The sequence below is a fragment of the Hypomesus transpacificus genome, chromosome 14, assembly GCF_021917145.1.
Source record: "Hypomesus transpacificus isolate Combined female chromosome 14, fHypTra1, whole genome shotgun sequence".
NCBI lineage: Eukaryota > Metazoa > Chordata > Actinopteri > Osmeriformes > Osmeridae > Hypomesus > Hypomesus transpacificus.
Genome location: NC_061073.1, coordinates 12,090,367 through 12,110,247, shown reverse-complemented (window position 1 = coordinate 12,110,247; position 19,881 = coordinate 12,090,367). Strand labels below are relative to the sequence as shown.

Below are 19,881 nucleotides of genomic sequence, written 5' to 3'. Positions count from 1 at the left end.
GAACAAACATTGGAGTAGCAACCCTTCGTTTACGGTTCTTGTTTGGAGACTGTCGATCCCGTTGGAAACATTTGTCTGACGTTGATACCAATATCTACAAATGGGTGTAAAACTATAGGCTGCTTTTCAGATTTTAAAACAAACAATGCTTAATTTGAAGTTGTATTTAAATATGAAACACTGCATTCTAGTAGGACAAAGGCATATTAAGGGTAGCATGACATTTGTCTTACCTTGTAATTTAGTTTTTTTTTAAATTGAATAAATTAACCTTTTGCTAAATGTCTTATGTCTTGAAATGAAGATGATTAAAGCTAATTGCTCCTGCCTGGTGCCTGTCTGTACCATGGCCAGGCATTTGCGTCTTGTCAACCTTCATATAAAATTAACAACACTAATTACATTAGTGTTGTCATGGCATGAGTGCTATTGCTGACTTAATTATCTTAATGCCATAGCTTTCTGTGTGTGTGTGTGTTTCTATGATGTGTGGGTGTATGCTTGTGTATGCTTGCATACGTTTGTGTGTCCTTATGGCCATGGCGTGTTTGTGTGTGTGTGGGGGGGGGGGGGGGGGGGGGGGGAGGATCAAACATCACTTCCACTAAGTATTTGTAATGTGACACCATTAGACTAATTGTACTTCACCTTTAGATGCTGCACACTTAAACACTTACAGTATTCAGACAATGTCATTTAGTAGTGTGTCATCTTATTGGTATTGTAGATCTAAACTATGTGTCCAACTCTGTCCCTAGAGAGCTACTAAGTGACCAATCAGATTGAATGCATCAACCATCTAATTATTTGAATCAGGTGTGCTGATTGGATTGTGAACCTACAGGAATAGCTCTTTTGGAGCAGGGTCTTTTCCGTAGGGCAAGACGTAATGCTGTACTCAAGTAGAACCAGGGACACAGTGACTACAAGATGGAATCTTACATCTCAATGTGCCTCATAAGTCAAAGCTTCTCACAGGGAAGGGCTATGATGGCTCTTTACCACCAACACATAAAGATCCTCATTCAACAATGTCCAAAAAATATATACATTTAATAATAAATTGTTCACTCAGTTCTTCTGAGTAACATCCAACTTCAACTCCAAAATGTCAACACCGAATATACTTTCAGTCACTTCACTTTTACAATGTACCAACATTTCACAGAAAACCACATCAATGTACAGTACTTAGAAAATCTTTCCTATATAAATTTGGGTTTACGTGTAGGTAAACAAGCTACCACTGATTTGTAGCATTGTATTTACATTATATAATGATGACTGCTGTGATACAGCAGTCAACCTGACAGTTTGTCTTTTTTTTTTTCTTCATGTTTTCTCACATTCACTGTCACTGCCACTCTTCAGCTCCTATTGGATGGGAAAAACAGATTTTTTACAAATAAACTGCGACAAAATCAATCCTCTGCACAAGAACAATGTGCTGTACGTGTGGTACAAAACATGATGTTCCAATACAAATACAATGATGCACGTGTCAATAAACTGCATCATGGTGCACTGCAATATTGGTTAAACAGTGTCCTCTGGAGTCGATCGATTTGTCCTCAAACGGCATTTTAAAATCTGTGGACCGTGATATTGTGCACTTCAGGAGAACAATATTCCCTTGCGACCCGACCTGTGCACCATCACCAGCATCCGTTAGCCTGGATAGCTAACTAACCAGAACCACGTTGTGTACAGTGTCCCATCTTTGTCCACGCTATTGGTCCTTACTTGCCCACTTTTTTTTTCCTTCCTGAGGTAATTTCAGCTGTGCTTTTATCCCAAAGACTCACAGGCCAGTGCTGTTGGACGGAGGTAAGATGGGCGCCCAGTCAGGGTAGGTATTGAGTCCAAATAGGGGTACTCCCAAAGTCGTCACAGCCAGTACCACCACAAGGACACCGATTACGTTTGTGCCAAGCCCCGCCTTCACCTAGAATCATCGAATGGAGGGAAAACATGAAGAATACCCTTTACATGTGTATGATGTATTTACATTAGACTGTCGCTACAACATGCTTCTATGCAATGTGATGGGGTGACAGTAGTTATACTAAAATGTGCACTGCTCACTCAATACTCACCATGTCAATGGTGCGAAGATGGCCATAGCCAAACACGATGGCATTGGATGGGTTAGACACAGGAAGCAGGAAGGAGAAAGACGTGCAGAGGGTTGTGGGTATCAGCATGTAGAGTGGGTTCACTTGGATTGCCTCAGCCTGCAGAACGCACACACAGATATTGTGAAAAGAACATCCTGTTTACTGCAAAGTACAACCTTTTATCTTAATTGCCTCTGGTGGCATTTAATAAAACACATACATTTTTGTTGATGTGGTGATATATGTTTTTGTTTGTGCAACAAAAAAACCCATCCTTTAAGTATACCCCATTTACAATCTACAACCCTTGTTTATGTGCCTATTGCAGTACTGAGTCATTTTCATTGTCAACAATTTATTCACCATGAACACCATGTTCATTTCATATGGCTAATGATGTCTAATAGCCCCCGGTGGCAATGTTAGAACTCCCCTTCAATTGCATGAACAACTTAAATAATTGCATATTACATATTTTGCCATTTAGCATACCCCAATGTTCTCGTGGAATAATAATAGTTAAAGCAAGGGGCTATGGGGAACTAGCCTGGCTGCCAGCCCAACTTCTCCCCGCCCCCCAAAAAATTTGGTCGGGAAGTTGGGTCTGGAGGGTCTCGTATTGGGGACCAACTACAGAAAACCAGAATCTGGGCGAACCAATGAAATTGCCAGGGCGGGCTTTATACGATGATGGACAGATGATCAACAGTAACGTAATCACCCACGACACAAAAGAGCGCTTAAGTTGAATTTGTTTTGAACAAACATGGCTACCGCTGGAGATCTGGGATGTTATGATTCTGCCATCAAGTCTGTTTTAGAAGACATCGACAGCGCATTAATTTTGAAAGAGAAACAGAGAGAAGCAATCAAAGCATTTGTCGATGGAAAATAAGTTTTTGCCGTCTTTCCTACGGGATTCGGTAAAAGTTTAATTTATCAGCTGGCCCCGATAGTCGCGAAGAAGATGGGACACAATGAAAACCCAGTGGCAGTGGCCATTGTGGTTTCTCCTTTTCTTTTGTGGAGTTGTAATCCTAAACGGAGAACTTGTTTGTGCATGCATTGCCCTTTATTGTTTCGCTCAAAAAGGTTGACCGTGTGAACAAGTACTCCCCCTACCCTTAAATTAATTTTAGAACACCGGCAAAAATCATTTGTATTCATTCTTCAAGCATACTTCAAGTCTGCTTGCAGTTTAGTCAGTAAAGATTTAGCTCCCTCTCAGTTTAGTTTTCCTGTCTTTCACAGTTTTGAATGGATCCACGTAGAGACTGTTCTGCATTCAAACTAATACTGTAAATCACAGAGAACACAACATGTGCCATGTTACTTAGCAACTCACCAGCAGGATACTAATGACTTAGCCTTAATGAGTAACGAAAAGTGTGGCGGTTTCGGAAAACCTTTTGTACATTGGCGCACTGAAGTTTCTTTGGCTAATGTACGTCAACAACATGTACGTCAGGCTTTTTTATAGAATCTGCGGCCCTAACATCTCAGCTGGAGTTGGACCCGTAAATCCATTGCCTGCTTTCACTTGTGAAATTGATTTCCACAGGGGTTTGTCAGGGTGTAGGAGAGGTGTAACGTCTAGGGAAGGTGTAGGTATAGTGTAGGGTATAGGGGAAGTTTAAGATGAGGGTGTAGACATTTAATCATTTAGCAGACGCTTTTATCCAGAGCGACTAGACAAAGTGTAAAGGTATAATGTGAGGTTTTAGGAAAGGTGTATAATGTAGGGAGTAGGCTCTAAAAGCTTACTAGGGAAAGACAACATGATAAAGATGATGAAGGTCTGGTAAACTGTACCTGGGTTCCCTCAGCCAAGGCAAAACCTCCACCAACAAGCAGCGCCACCTCCCATGGCATAACAGCCTGGAACTCCTTCCATGTGATCATGGCCTCTGGAGGGAGACAGATACGATTCTGTATTGTGTTGTGTTGCCACAGTCTGTACAGCAACCGTTGTAAATACATTCCATGTTGTAAATACATTCTAAGACTATATTTGATTACCATGGAGGCCATGGAGCCATATCAGGAGAATTAAGTGGAAAAACAAGGATTGATTTCTTTCTCAGTATCTTGTGAAGCTTAAATGTTCTAAACAATAGTGGCCTGTTAAAGTTTGCTTCTGTACTAGGTATACCTGACATCCTACTAGAATATATTATAGAATGTATACTTGAAATCACCTGCTAAATGCATGCATTCATATTATTAGGTTTTTGAAAAGATGGCTACCAAAATTCTTGGGGGATGGACCATGTGCTGGGATGACAAACAGGAGAAGGCCGAGCAGCAAGGCAGCGGTTGCATCTGTAGCGTAGCCGGCATGTCTGCGTGAATGCAGAAGAAGTCAGTCAGTGGGGGGTCAGATGGCTAAGCAGTTAGGGAATCGGGCCATTAATCTGAAGGTTGCTGGTTTGATTCCCGGCCGTGCCAAATGACGTTGTGTCCTTGGGCAAGGCACCCTACTTGCCTTGGGGGAATGTCCCTGTACGAGTAAGTTGCTCGGATAAGAGCGTCTACTAAATGACTAAATGTAAATGTAATGTAATTTAGAGCAAATTTACATCCTGCTTGATTTCCTTGATTTCTATCAACCATAGGTAATGCCAGGTATTATGATACTAATACTAAAAATGGAACCCTTTTAATGAGGAATCCTGATAACAGGTTGTTTTCGTCCAATACCGACTTTAATGTTGTTAATGGGTGTAGATTGCAAAACAAACAGGTGTACCAGTGATGGCAAAAACTCACTCAGGGAAGAGGTTGGCCCAGCCAGGCATGAAGCCAGGCTTCCTGGTGAACCACAGGAGAGCCATCAGCACGAAGATGATCAGGGTCACCACCTCCTGAGGACTGGATGGAGCAGGAGAAGGAGACACTCAACCATAGACTCAAACATGGCTGTGGGTCTAGGTGCGGACAGGAGGAACCGCAAGAGACCACAGAGCATAAATAATTAGCAGCAGGGCATGTGTAGTGCTGGCATTGGGGGTTATACAATGTTTTCCCCCCACTAATCTTGAAATCAGTCATGTCTGATTAGGAACGGGGGGAAGAGAGAACACACGTGTAGTGTGTTTGTTTGAATTGTTTGTCTAAATGAATCCATGTATAATTAACACAATCTCAAAAGTCACCAACACTCAAGAAAGAACGGGTGTCTCACCCAATAGGCCCCAGAGAATTATACTCCTCCTGAATGACGCGGCCTGTTTCCTTCTCCCTCTCGGACCGTTGTCCTCCACAGCGCAGCAAAGACCTAAAACTGTGTGTGCAGGTGTGGGTGAGAAAGGAAGAGAGACAGAGATAGACCGAGGTAGAGTGAGAGAGTGAGAAAGAGAGAGTTGACAAACAATAAAGATAGCATTTTGGACATTTGCCTCACTGATTGTGATCAGACAACTAATGTTCAATTTCCGAGCATCCAACACTAATGATTAACTAATCTTCTTCAAAACACAATGGACAGACATGATGCCTAAACAAGGAGAACGCCGTGGATAATGAATTGCTATGATGGTAATCTATTAACATTATATTGTTCACTCAAGGAAGCAAAGGCGTTCACCTGTAGATAGCTCAATGTTTTTGCTGTACCCTTAACTATAAATATTGGCTTTAAATATTTCAGATAATTCTCATAAGAGACTTGAGGCAGTGTGCACTCACTCAGAGCCAATGAACAGCCAGTACAGCCATATCCATGACAACAGCAGCATCAGGATACTGATGGGGACACAGAGAAGGAGCCAGTTTCCAAAGTTGATCTGGTCGCAGTCTGGGTAAAACCTGAAACAGAACTCCCATTACAAAAAATCCAAGTGCACAATATGGATGATGAATCAATTTAGTGTATCATTTTATTTTAAGTGCATTTTACTTTACAAACTAAATATATCTCTGGTCTTACTCTATATCAATCTTAAGGGCAACAGTGTCTGCACGCACACAAACACACACACACGACTCCGAGCACACATCTGGTTTTAAAGGTACAGTTCAGTAAAAAACTTACTGAGTCATGTACTCTGAGAAGATGAGATTGGGGGAAGTCCCGGGTAAAGTGGCGATCCCGCCCATGCTGGATGAATAGGCAATGCTGATGCACAAAGCCTTGCAGATCATATTATCTTGTTTCCTTCCGGGTACCTGAGGGATGACCTTAGGTCATGTAATGAAAGGGTCATAAAACGGTCCTTGAAGTGCCTGTCGGGACCTCTAGAATTCCAAAGCTGAAATTGTTGTATGTAGAATAATATTGTTTATAAAGCATGACAATTTAATACAGGTTTTAACAATAATTTGTTCAAATATTCTAATAATAAAATCTCCCAACATCATAAATCTCATTATAACAACGGATAATTTCTCACCGATAACTAGTATTTTAATGACAACCAATGCATGGTGATATTGTCCAGTTGGTGCTATGTTGCTTTTAGGTTGTAGTTACTGTTCTGTGGTTGTATTTTCTACTTACAGTTCTGCGTGGGGGGACTTCGTTGTCAGGAATAGTGTACACTTGAGCTTCTGGATCTTGTACTTGGCTACTGTGGACAGACAACATGACAGTGGCATAACATTGCTGTATCACTTAGACTAAGAAGTAACTTTGAACCATCTTTCATCTTAAAGAAGGAAACTGCATTTTTTTCTGTACCTCATAATATCCTCTTTCTCCTTCTGCCCAATAATTTCTAAAAAACAAAATGAATGTATAACGTTTAGAGGTACAAAGTACAACCAACAAAAAAACGACAAGTCACACAGTTAAACACTGTCATTTCTCCCAAACAAGTATCAAGCACTACGACACCGTGACCCAAAGCCAAGAGACCGTCTGTGAGCTTGTCAGACCCACCGTCCAGCTGCAGGGCCAGGTTGCTGACGCCCGTAGCAGCTCTGGAGCGCCGTCCATCGGCCTCCTCCTCCGACCTCAGGATCTGCTGGATGACGGCTTCCACAATGGGCATCACCATGGCGACGGCAGAGGTGTTGCTGACCCACATGGAGAGGAAGGCACAGCCGGACATGAAGCCCAACATAAGCCTGGGAAAGGGACATGGAAGGGGCAGGATGAGGTCAGTAAGCTGAACACGTTCATGTAAACAACAGTGAGTGGTGAATGGGTAGGGTGGCTTCTTAAATGCCTGAAGTTTGGTTTATAAAATTGAATCTGCTTTCCTGTGGTAAAACCATTGTAGAAAATAAAATAATTTAACAGAAAAATGTAGCCGTAAATGTAATTTGCTTCGGCGTATTAATTTAGGAGAAATTGTATATAGACTTTACATCACAATGGTTTCTGAAAATCAACATGTGGAACTTTTAGTTGGAAATATTTGGTTGAACTATTATTTATGTAACAAAGTGTCACAAGTGTCATTGCTTCGCTTATCAGTATATCTTCCTCCCTTTCTTGCCTGTGCAAGGATTCAAACTGAGGTTATTTTTCTGAGGAGTGAGTTCAGTCAAGTCAGCTCGGTTACATTAGGCTTATCTTCTCTCATAATATTGATCCTTCATTCCATTCTTTGTCTTAAATATATGGCTAGACATGGCCTTGTCCCTTGCTTATCAGTATTAGTGACACTTACGAACCAAAGCAGTTAACTTTGTCTGTATTGGTTATCACAAAACAAACTGTTGTTTCTACTGCAATTACATAGGAACTAAGAGAATACTTCAAAGTTCACCTGGATTACATCATGTAACCCCACACACATACTGTACACACACAGACACAAACACAAAAAGACACACACAGACAAACACAAACACACACACACAGTCTCACATGCTGCACTGACTTGTGCCAATATTTTGTGTATGAGTGATGATTTCAGAAAGGTCACAAAACGTTTCCAAGGAGACCTTACCATCCAGGGTTGACCCCCACCAGGGTGACCAGCCTGAGAGCTATCCTTCGATGGAGGCCCCATTTCTCTATGGACGTGGCCAGGCAGATTACCCCTATCAACAGGAGGTGGAAGTCTTTGAAGTACACTTTAGCCACCTGACATGGGAGAGGACATTTTGGGGGGGAAAAACAGATGCATGAATAAAAAGAAAATTACTGCTCTGTTTCGATATTGCATAAAAAAATACATCCTGAAATTGTGTGTATTTGGGGTGGGGGTGGGGGGGGGGGTGGGTGAGAGATAAAGTGAAAAAAGTGCCTTTTGTGCCAATTGTCTGCAAAAAACGATAATGGGATGTCGTGAGGAGGCGTTCTCGTAAACCATTCACCTCGTTAGACTTCAAGATGCCGAACAGTGGGAAGAGAAGGGCAGGCAGCATGGCTGTGGCCGACAGGGGCAAGGCCTCCGTCAGCCAGTAAATGGCCATCAGCATGAGGACAAACGCACAATCTGCCACCTGTAGCAGGGTAGGACAAATAATGATGGATAGATTATACCAGTTTTTTTTTTTTTTAACCAGTGGCTTCAGCTGATAATGTTATCTATGGGTCGTTCACTCCATAGTGATAATGTACAGTCGGTGAAAAACCCAATAATAGAACTAGCGTTGCAAAGAAGTACATTAAAAAGTTGATCACACCATTTATGTACCGTTAAGTCGAAATAGACATATTGTGGTATTGTGGTGGTTTTGATTACGGTGTGTCAGTGTAGGCTTTTGAGGAAAGAGGGAGAATTTGTTTAAATCTATAGATTACTTAAACAGTCACTTATGTAAGGACAGGTATGAATAATACATTGTATTGATTTTTTCTGCCAGGTCATTTCAGTTAATAATATGCTTTCATACAGATAATTTTTTTATTTGACAAACACAGAATACATACTACTTTTTCAATCTTGACTATCATATGACACAGGCAAAATTTTGGATTTGTTTGTTAAATAGGGCAACAATTTGAACCAAATCTATGGGTACCAAGCCTCCCTATCCATACTACACTTTATTAAGTACATTCCAGCATGTGTATTAAAAGGATCATGACGGTATACCAAACTACTGCTTTGACCGTGTGTGTGTGTGAGGTGTTTGTCTGGTTGTGTTCTCTCACCTTGGTCCCAATGACTAGAGGGAGAGGGAGTAGGAGCGAGGGCGTCAGGAGGATGATGAGGAGACTCCGGTACCTCCACGTCACCTTCAGAACCATCTTTACAGCCTCCATGGTTGAAGCTGCTCTCTCTCTGACAAGTCCTGGATGGCACTGACAGCTTTTATGGGAAACCTCACCTTTTTGTTATCCAGCCCCCAGCAGCCGGTCGTAAAGTTTATCGCCAAGCTTATCACTTTTATAGCTGATGGTCAGCCCATTGAACATGCACTGAAATGTGCAATATTTAACCAATTTGTGTTTGTGCCGTATTCGAATGTATTTGATTTGTCCAGACATGTGACCCTTGAGCCTTAGACTGGAGGCACCCTGTATTCAGAGGGAGTGCATGCATCTGCATAATGAGTTGTTACACAACCTCCTTTATTGATGGAGCATCATTATTTACTTGGATTTCACCTGTGCAGTCTTGTGTGGCAATGTCTCATTGACAGACTTCTCTGAACATGTGCTGCATCTTCCCTCCCCTTAATGTTCTATTCAAGTATCAAAGGCCCAGTCGACAACATTTCCAGAACGAGCAGGTTTTCCCTGAATTTTTACATTGTGACGTCATGCATTATAATGCTGTTAATCTTGTGTCGGAGTGAGGTGTGTGTGGTATTGATGACAAATCTGCACAGGTGCTTTAGGTCAGGCCTGTTCCACAAGGCAGTAACGTCTACCAATATGCTACACTCACCTGGGTTATGCTTGCTTTAGAATAGGGACACGGGGGTCCATTACTTATGCCTTTGTTTCATTTTACCTTGCGTTTCCCTACTGATGTTCTTAGGGTTGTCGATCCGGTGACCATACAGATTAGGCCGTGTTGTATTGTATTACAAAAATATATGAATATTGTCCATGTTCCAGCCAGACACATAGTTTTTCTTGACTGTCATTTTGATTAATTGATGTAATTGTAAAGAAATCAGTAAGTAAATAAAAGGTACACAAATCATTCTCTGTTTCTTCGTCTTGTTATGCATGTCACTCAGACTCCTTCCCATGCACCTAGGACACGGCGACTGTTCATGTGTCTGCATAATGTCATGTTATCTAACCTCTTATTTTATCAAGCAAAATCAACCATTGTAATTCAAATTCAGTCTGGATTTTCTCAGACCCCTTTGAACCTGTTTACACTTATGTCTCATTGACAGACTTCCCTGAACATGTCGCTTTCTCGGAATGTTGTCCAGACCCCATGGCAAAATTTCCTTTGAAATGGATGCCGTCAAATTTCCTTATTTCTGGTGCAACTGCGAACAGTATGTGTGACCAATTAACTATGAAAATGTAACATTTTCACCATTGTTTCCATTTTACGTTGACCCCATTTTTTTGTATATGTATAGATTACTTTCTGTCCGGTTGAACTCTCGCCTCTATTGTCTCTCAACTCCCATATAGGAGCCTGTGAATAGAGGTCAAGTACATGGACTACAGATCTACAAGAGAGATGCACTCCTCATGGCGATTGATTCTGCATACAAGACTAGAATTCATTCTAAAGTGATAACGAATAGAAAAAAACAAAACACAAATCTAATCAATAAACAACTTTACTGATAGCACATTAAGGGTCTTAATCAAAAATATGTGCTCTCCATGTTGTTGTACAATATCTGCAAAATGTTCTAGTTGTATGTGAGAACAAGGCTTTAGCTGAAATTTGAGAGAAGAAACTAAGAAAAGAATAAAAGTGGAAGCAATTAACCTTTTTTGTTACAGCTTTTTGAGAACTCAATTTCTTTGAAACTTGGGTGCCCACAATCTCTCAGCATGCTATGAGGGCAGGGAACAACCATTTGCCCTTTTGCTTAATTGCAACATTTCAGACTTATTCATCGTCCAACTACCGCTATTTATCTTATTCCAGCCACACTAATTAGAATCCTTTGATCTTTTACATTTCAGCTCAAAAATATTCCTAAAATGATTATTAAGAATAGTTAAGAGTAATTATCTCTGATAATTGAGCAGAGGTGGGTCTTTAAACTGGCACTTCTACATAATGCAGGTGTTTTTACCTCCATTTGTACCTCAATGAACAAATAAGGTACTTTTTCAAGATAAAAGCCAACCTATTATTTCATTCATTCATACTTTAAGTGATACTTCTTTTGAGAGACCTTGTAAAGTACAAAACATTTACTAAGAAATGTTGCTTAGTTAACATTCATGTTTGGAACTAGGACTTTACAGACAACTAAACATTCTAAGAAAACCCACTGAGGCAGCAGAATTGCCTGGAAATCTTATGTTTTTATGTTTTGCATGTTACATAAGAGGCCAGCAGACTCTTCTCCGATGATTAGGCTCATCTGAAACCTATCCTTTTAAAGTACATAAGACAGATGAATCATCCTAATTCATTGTTACCGCTGGCAACATAGTGTTAAGAGGCCCTTTGACAGACTTTCTTTCAAAAGACACCGTCCGTGAACTTAGAACTCTGAGACACCTGTGGTATTAATAGCAAAGTTCACGCAATAAATATCGCACAACAGTTATTTATCCATGAAGGTACAGAGGTGGCTAATTATATCATAAATGAAATGGTATTTTTACTTTTATTGGTCTATTGATCGCAAAATGTGTGAGTGTCATTAGAGCTGAAATTTAGCTACATCAAACATGCTGCATTGAAAGAAAAGTTTGTATGGTTTTAATGATCCACTATTTAATCACACTATATTTTGAACAAGTCAAACCCATTTTATAATATAGACAAGTCCCAAGCACACACCTACCAACACACAAACGCAATCTTTCAAATTGCTTAGGGTAATTATTGCTTAGGTTGGTTGAGGGGCAGTTCTATGGGCGCATGTGAAGCCCTCTGTGACATGCTTGCGTGTAAAAAGGGCTATACAAATAAATTTGATTTGATTTGATTTATCAATTTGACTGTTTACCTACTTGTTGCCCCATTATCATAAATTATTATTATTGCAGTTGATCGGCACCTACTACAGTACATTCATTGAAACGACACTACTGTGTTTAAATAATAATAATCCCTTACATAACAGTCAAATCTGTTATTTAATAGAGGATGGTTCTGAAAGAAGAGGAGAAGAGAATGAGAGAAGTGAAGGATAGTGGTGAGGGAGATCCCTATGGTTTAACGCTGCCACTTCTTCGAGGTGTTTATCTGAGTCCGAGCCGTCACCGTGGCGATGGGCCTGGCCACCAGCAGGTTGCAGTGGGCGGCGGATTGTGAGTCGACATCCTGGAGGTACTGGGCCATGATGGGGATCTGGGAGAAATACTTCTTGGCCAGAGTGTGTTTGTGTTTGACACTGCGAATGAAAACCACTCCGTAGGCCTATAAAGAAGGATCCACAAGATTAGGACACTTAAGGAGTTTAGCTAAGGGTTATGGTTAAGGTTAGGTGTAGCTCGACGAGAAAACCCCCTGTGGGACCCAGACAGAACCACAGCTAAGCTGAGACCCCGTGAAGGGTTAGGGTTGGGGTGAGCTGGTAAACAATGCAGAGGTCTGGTCTACTGTATGATCTAGCCGGAAGTACCCATTTTTCCACAATGGTTAGAAGCATCTTTACAGTTACTGGCAATTAAATAATTAACACCCTGTGGAGTTCGGGGTTTATTCCAACTGGAGAAAGCATTCTTTACTCATTCAGTGAAAAAATATAATGATTGTAAGATCATTCTTCAAATATTTTATAACTAGTAATGTTAAGATTAAATAAACTATTAGAGGAAAGTATCATGCTCGGACAATTTGCAAAAAAGCTTGTAAACCAATCAATTGCACAGTACTGACTCAATCTGGTCCAAATAATCAAAAGTTGAACAATGACATATCAGACACACTGAACTTTCTTCTGACATTTTGATTGTTAATCAGTGTGTATTATTTTGTAGGTTTGTCTTTTTCAAACGAGACATTTTAGGATGATAAATCTATTAACCAATACATAGGGGCTAGAGTTTCATGTTACATATTTAATAAAAATAAGGCTACATTCTATGCAGAACATGAATTAAAAGGTTCTCTGGTATTTGCAATGTCATGATCCTGTTCTACATGCTATGGATGAGAATCCAATTGGGCATAAAAGCCATCTGCTGGAGAGACATAGTATTCCTCAAACATCCACCACCTGGTTTATAACTCTGGGAGCTACGGCAACAACATGCTGCTGGATTGTCCTTGATAAGCACAAAAGCTGAGAGAGTGTGTGTGTGAGAGAGTGTAGTCACGTGTGCATTTAATAACTCCTGGTTTTGACCAGTCCCAGGCACAATCATAATAAATCTACAAAAGCAAATGATTTCATATCCAGAATTGGACGTGTGCAGTACCTGGTCAAGGTTCTCCACTTTGAGGTGCGCTGATGCCTCGTCCTTGGCGAGCAGGACACAGTTCCAGGGACTCCACTCCCACACACGGTCCCACCTCACCATCACCAGGTCGTGGAGGTCACTGCACGCGCTCAGTGCCGACTTGGCGCCCCAGACCACATCCACCAGGTACTGTAGGTCCTGCTCCTAAATCACACAAGGAAATACATTCAAACCACCCACAGTACCACACACACAAGCATCGTGCACATGCAGGCTCGTAAACATGACAAGGGAAGGATAAAGGGCGTTCGATGGATTACTATCTCACACACACCAACCCACCGACACACACACCCACAGTCCCTCCCACCTGCAGCAGATAGGTGATCTTGGCCGTGTCCCCGCTGGCGAGCGCCTCGGCCTTGCGGAGCCTGTGGAGGATGGTCCTGTAGTGGGAGAAGTCCTCCCGGCGGCGGGCCTCGTTATCCAGCTCCATGCAGCGCCGGCACTGGCCCACGGAGCGGGCGTTGGCCGTCAGGGAGAAGTCGGTGGACAGCAGGTAGCGGCTGCAGCCACCACAGAAGTAGATGTTCCTCTGGAGCTGGGTGGGGTCCTGAGGTACCTGGGGGAGGGAGGGAGGGGAGGGGGGGGCAGAAATGGGACATGCGGGGGTGAGGGTTAGGTACTGAAATGCGCAAAACTGTCTCTTTAAAACAGGACTGGATGGCATAGCCGGGATAGCTTCACATTTTCAGCGCCATTTTTGTTTGTGGAAACCACAACGTCAGGTACACCACAGGATGCAGCAGGCCAAGGTCAGCCCAATGCCAGCAGTAGCGTACCTTCAGTATCTTCGCCACCTCAGGGTTAAAGGTCGGGGTTTTGATGTACTGAAGGACGAGGGTGGATATTCTCTTCCTCAAGCCCTCCAGGTTGGTCTCCTTCACCCCCCTCATCAATAGGTCTGCCTCCCTGTCAATCAACTCCACTATGTCCTTGGTCAGCTTACACTCGTGCTCCTGAAAATCAGAATAGAGAGGCGGAGCTAAATCAACTATCACAGTAATATGACTCAGTAATAACAATAGTAATTAATATAACAGAGTTATACGATAACGTGTTTTAGCAACTGCACAAGATATTTAAAAATATGTAGAAAAGAACATGTTAAAGCACAATACCATGGACTGATTGTGGAAACAAAATGTCAACAATTTGAGTGGCAGGCCTAGAACTTGAAGCCTATTGCCCTGCTGTGAGTAAATGATGTGGTACAGTAAACTACCACTGTGGCTGATGTAACAGACTAATGATTGATGTAGTCTGTTCTCTCTCTATATATATATATCTCTGTCTGTGTCTCTCTCTCTCTCTGTCAGACATCTCCGTCTCTGAGTCTGTCTCTCCGTATCTCTGACTGACGCCCTTTGTCTCCCAATCTGTCGTTCTCTCTCTGCCCCCCCCCCCCCCCCCCCCCCCCCCCCCCCCTCTGGAGCACCTTGACGGTGTGCTTGAGAGTGAGCAGCGCGTCCAGTCTCTCTTCCTGGTTCAGGTAGGTCAGGTTGATGCTGGTGTACAGGTCCCTCAGCTCCTTGGCTCGGACGGTAAACTGGGTGTCCATCTGGGTCATCCTCCCGTCGAACGCCCGCCATCTTTTAGGGGCAGCACACTGACCGGACAGTCAACAGAAAATTGACCGACGTCAGTTAACATGGACGTAACACCGTGACATATGGACATATGAACTATTCAGGAGTCTCTTCGGAACATTTTGTTATCTCTGGGTAATCTGGCTCACTGACTCACGTCGATGACTACTGTAGTCCCTGCTACCTCAACTGTAGAAGGTAGACTATACATTTTATTTATTGCAGGCATTGAAGTAGGTATTACCCATCTTACTGGAAAAACCACTGTTCATCTCAAAGCAGACTTTGATAAAAACACATAAGCAAACGACCGCCTGACCCCCCGGAACTACCTAGCGGGATGACCTCTAACCTTGTCCAGGAAGGCCTGAACAGCCTTGTCGTGGTTCTTCTCGCTGGCGGCGATGCGGTGGCGTCCGATGGATGCGATGAGTTGGGTCTCCTTGTCCAGCAGGGCGCACAGCGCGGCCTTCCGCTCTGCTCCCGTCAGCGTGGCATCGATTTCTTCCACCTCCTCACGACGCCATTCTGGGGGAGAACATCATTCTGGATGATATCATTGTTGTCTGGTTGGAATAGCCTTCAGACTGATGGCACTAACCACTGAAATGCTGTTTGAGCTGTGCTCTTTGGAAATGTGATTCTTTGTTGGTCCCACATGTGTAGCTTTGGATATTTTAGTGTCTGCTAAATAAATAAAATGCAATGTAAAAGGTCATGTGAAAACCTACAGTACTGTATAAACATCCCAAACATTCATTCAGTAAGATGATGAAACTTAACCTGATAAGGTAACCTGCATATCCACACGCCCACCTTCCTCCACACACACACACACCGACACACACAGTTTCCTCACTTTCCAGCGCGTTGTAGAGCAGGGCGAAATCCGCCTTGTTCTGGGGGTTCATCCTGCGCCTGTGCTCCCCCCGGACCTGCTCCACCTTCTCCTCCGCCTTCCTGCGCTCCTCGCGCTCCACCCAGGCCAGCCGCAGCTCCCGGTCCTGACGCAGCATGTCTGTCAGACGCCAGGCCTGCCAGCGCCGCGCGTACGTCTGCAGGGTGATCACCTGACGGGGAGAGAGGGGGGGGGGGGGGGGGGGGGGGGGGGACAGAGAGAGAGATGGAGGGAGAGAGAGAGAGGTGGGAGACAGACAGGTTAGCTTTGTAGTTTCCCCCCTAAAAAGGCAGTAAATCAAACTTCAAAAACACTCACTCTTCAGACACGAACAGAACCTCACACCAACCAGCACAGACTCATAACATGCTAACTCACTCACACACACTCCAAATTTGAAACTGAGTCATTCCGAAAAAGAACCACCCCAAAATAGCACGGCATATTCAAAAACATAGATTAATTCATACAAATATGAACGAAAACCGATGAATGAAGATATACAGTACCGGTGAAAAATTTGAAGTGGAAAATGTGTCCAAACTTTTGACCGGTCCTGTATAGTAAACATCTCTATTTCATGCAGGACTGAGAAGAGCACATGAACGCACGGCTTGGAGCCTCCTGGCGTGGTACTGGGCTGCTGTGACGTAGGGGCCCGGGGCCACGAGCTTGTCCTCGGCGTTGGAGATGTAGCAGCCGATCTTCGTCATCTGGGTGGAGGTGCTGTTGGAGCACTGCTGTCCCTGGCTCCTCGTGGACATGGTCTGACGGGGGGGGGGGGGGGGGGGGGTGGCACACAGTATGACAGCAGCCAAAACGCACCAAAGACCTGTATACATGCTGGTACAGCTAACCCTAGCTTGGTGTATACAGTACAGTACGAGCAACAAAAAAGTCATTAGTCACTCAAACACACACACGTACATGCAAAAACACACGCGCACACACACCCAAACGCTAACTGATGTCGGCACCCCAAAGCATTCTTAAACATGCAATATACTGCAAGGACTTCATAGGCGCTGCTCAACAAATCATCTCTCAGGAAAATCCACACTTCCGGATTGATCAAACATGTCATTACCATACGTTGCAACCATCTTCCAGTTCAATGCGAGCACAGAAACCCAATTAGGCAATTCTCGCAATAGTCCAATCAGAGACCGTCACAACACAGACACAATGCAAATTGTGTACACCGGTAATTGCAAGGCAAACAACAGGTCACTGGCTTTGTGGCGTAAATACAGACTTGATCTGGAAAGATAGCGTCTGCTGACGGTTTAATAAGGTGCTTTTATCCATATGAGTGAGAGGTCAACTCATTACTCCAGGGAAACGATCTCATCACATGAATGCACAGCCACAGAGACAGGGGATCTCATTACGCTGCTGCCAACCCGGAGGGTTTGAGTGTGATGGTGTGCGCGTGTGAGCGTACATAAGCGGACCCACGTTTGTTCCACCGTGTGCATAGTCAATTGTAATGTATGTAAGTCCAATACTGGTGTGTGTGCGTGTCCATAATGAGCATCCTATGAGTGCGAGTCTTCTTGAGTTTCGGCAGCGGTGTGTGTGCGAGTCATCAGACAAGGCGAGCAAGTGTGTGCGGCTGTGCGCGTGTTTGTTATACGTGTGTTGGAGTTCATTTTGAGGTGGGTGCGTGGGGGCTACCTGTGTGTCCCGACTGAAGGTCTCCACTCCTGTGTCAGGTTTCCTCCTGGCCATGGTCTGCACGGCGGCATGGTGGTACTCAGTACCTGCAGCCTTGTGCCTGTAGCCCCCCAGGAAGGCTGTCCTACGGGTGGCTCTCTCAATCTCCACCACCACATCCTGGTACTCCGTTGTGTCTGGGAGGGGGAAGAGGAGGGGAGGGAGCAGATGAAAGATCAAAAGAAGACAGGCTGTTTGGCCAGGAGGGAAGGGCAGAGAGAAGCTGATCATAGAATTCAGCTGGACATGGATTTATAATATACCGTTTAGATTTGTGGTTTTGTAGGAAATGTAATGTCATGCTCATTATAAACACATACAGCACATTTAAGTCCTTAATGATTATTAGTTTCTATTTAAGTTAGATTTATTGGTGCTATACCCAGTACATCATGTAGCTACAGTATTTCTAATCTGTATTTACACTGGTGATTCTAACTGATATATATTTTTTTAATATAAGAACATTTAAGACAGACCTGTTCAACCAAATCAGGGTATACACACACCCTACACTGTACTGTATAGGCCCACCTGTCTGCACTCTGACAGTGATGACATCAGGCATGTTGTACTCCTGCTGGGGCTTGACTGGGCGGATAGGGTGGTACTCTGGGTCTGTGGAGGACATCTCCAGCTGGATGGTTCCATGAGGCTGGACTCCCAGGTCCATCAGGCTCCTGTGCTCCTTTACTACTCTGCCTAAAAGAGAGAGAAGGGGGGGGGGGGGGGAGACATGTTGATAAATGCCTAGCCACAGTTGAGCAAATTCTTGGCTGTAACACACAACCATCAAAAGGATATCTGGATGGTCAACACTGAAATGTGTTGGCATTCAGCTATTAGTCGTAAATTATGTGCCATTCTTGAAAATGCATGCTAGAAGCGGGCAGCTGCTGAATGCTGAATGTAGGCTACAACAGACAACTTACCTTCCAGTGAGATCTGAATGACTTCTGAAGGGACTTTCAACTGGTTTGCAAAGTGACGCTTCAGGTCTTTGATGCTGAGTCCAATGGCAAAGGCCATGGTCATCATATTGCCTTCTGGCATCAGCATAACCTTTACTGCATTGAATGAGAATCTCAGAATAGTAGTCTAAGTGATTCAAGATACGTTTTTGTTCTATTGTTGCTGTTGACTTGAAATAATACTGTAGTCTTACCCGTAGCTGTATAGTTTCTAACATCAGTGGAGGCATTAGCTTTCTTGTCAATGGCTTCATCTTCGCCACTCTCCTCGGGAAAATCCTCTTGACCAGTTACTTCGGCTGCGCTCTCACCAGAGGTTAAAAAAGTGGACGTGCACACCTCTACGACAGGGTGGCTCTGCTCTTTCTCTGTGGCATTGCTGATTTCTCGAGACCCTGCACTCGTATTTGGTTCATTCACTGAGTCTGCAGAACTGTTCACTTTTTCTTCCTTTTGAGCGTTTTCCTCTTCGGTTTTGAGACCGGAAGTTTCATTTAATGCCCCTTCTTTATCAATTATTTTTTCATTTTCTTGAGCATGTTGCTCTTCAATTGCAAGTCCTGGCGTTTCATGCTCATGCTCAGACATGATTAACAGCCAGTCTAGCTTGCTAGTTAGTCTAGTTAAGAATTCTACAGTAGTTACCTTGACTAGCCTTCCCCGACTGCTTACTTACTGCAAATTTTGAGCAAAGAGGTGGCAGTTGGCTCCTGCAAATGTAGCTAGAAACAGATCCGGAAAATCGACTTTTGAAATGCGTTGAACAAACATGGATAGCAGTTTGGCATCGTTTTGTATTCGTTCATAGCAATCTAGCTAGCAAACTTCCGCTGTTAACCTTTTTAGCAGCAGCTAAGCAAGTGTTTGGTGCTACCATGGTAACTGATGTAACCTCCCACCTGAATATAAGCCAATAATGCAGGTGGAGGGATCGCGTGGTAAATATAACAAGTTGCTAGATGTTTGACCGGAACAAAATCAGCAAAAAATAAACATTTTCCTTTGCTGTTTGTAAGATTCATACATAATTGTAATCAAACTGCTAAGACTCCAAAGACATAACTCTGTAGGCTGATGTGAAACAAGTATCCTTATTACACGGTACTTTTAAATCACAAAA

At 43.2% G+C, this 19,881-nt stretch overlaps 2 protein-coding genes across 2 annotated transcripts; both read right to left on the bottom strand.

Annotated features, from left to right (window-relative positions):
- Positions 1–1,058: 1,058 nt before the first annotated feature.
- On the bottom strand, positions 1,059–9,357 carry slc13a1 (solute carrier family 13 member 1). Its single transcript, XM_047034339.1, has 15 exons — positions 9,169–9,357; positions 8,385–8,513; positions 8,015–8,151; positions 6,997–7,184; positions 6,796–6,832; positions 6,616–6,685; positions 6,151–6,296; positions 5,805–5,924; positions 5,302–5,400; positions 4,887–4,988; positions 4,365–4,459; positions 3,930–4,024; positions 2,097–2,234; positions 1,806–1,945; positions 1,059–1,374 (listed from the first exon to the last, which is right to left on the bottom strand). Exons 1-15 carry the CDS (start codon positions 9,277–9,279, stop codon positions 1,368–1,370), a joined length of 1,614 nt encoding a protein of 537 aa, XP_046890295.1. The 5' UTR covers positions 9,280–9,357; the 3' UTR covers positions 1,059–1,367.
- Positions 9,358–10,807: 1,450 nt separating this feature from the next.
- On the bottom strand, positions 10,808–19,613 carry iqub (IQ motif and ubiquitin domain containing). Its single transcript, XM_047034019.1, has 12 exons — positions 18,956–19,613; positions 18,723–18,857; positions 18,325–18,492; positions 17,752–17,927; positions 16,686–16,841; positions 16,036–16,246; positions 15,529–15,704; positions 15,026–15,196; positions 14,370–14,546; positions 13,898–14,149; positions 13,546–13,731; positions 10,808–12,541 (listed from the first exon to the last, which is right to left on the bottom strand). Exons 1-12 carry the CDS (start codon positions 19,347–19,349, stop codon positions 12,338–12,340), a joined length of 2,406 nt encoding a protein of 801 aa, XP_046889975.1. The 5' UTR covers positions 19,350–19,613; the 3' UTR covers positions 10,808–12,337.
- Between the last annotated feature and the right edge of the window lie 268 nt (positions 19,614–19,881).

Bases quoted from the DNA above. Each gene is read 5' to 3' on its own strand.
- slc13a1 (XM_047034339.1), bottom strand. From the start codon at position 9,279: ATGGAGGCTGTAAAGATGGTTCTGAAGGTGACGTGGAGGTACCGGAGT. The intron at 6,686-6,795 runs GTACAGAAAAAA...GTCTGTCCACAG, and splicing joins GAGAAAGAGGATATTATGAG to TAGCCAAGTACAAGATCCAG. The intron at 1,946-2,096 runs GTGAGTATTGAG...CGATGATTCTAG, and splicing joins ATCTTCGCACCATTGACATG to GTGAAGGCGGGGCTTGGCAC.
- iqub (XM_047034019.1), bottom strand. From the start codon at position 19,349: ATGTCTGAGCATGAGCATGAAACGCCAGGACTTGCAATTGAAGAGCAA. The intron at 18,493-18,722 runs GTAAGTTGTCTG...TCTCTCTTTTAG, and splicing joins CATTCAGATCTCACTGGAAG to GCAGAGTAGTAAAGGAGCAC. The intron at 15,705-16,035 runs GTGAGGAAACTG...GTTCTCCCCCAG, and splicing joins GCTCTACAACGCGCTGGAAA to AATGGCGTCGTGAGGAGGTG.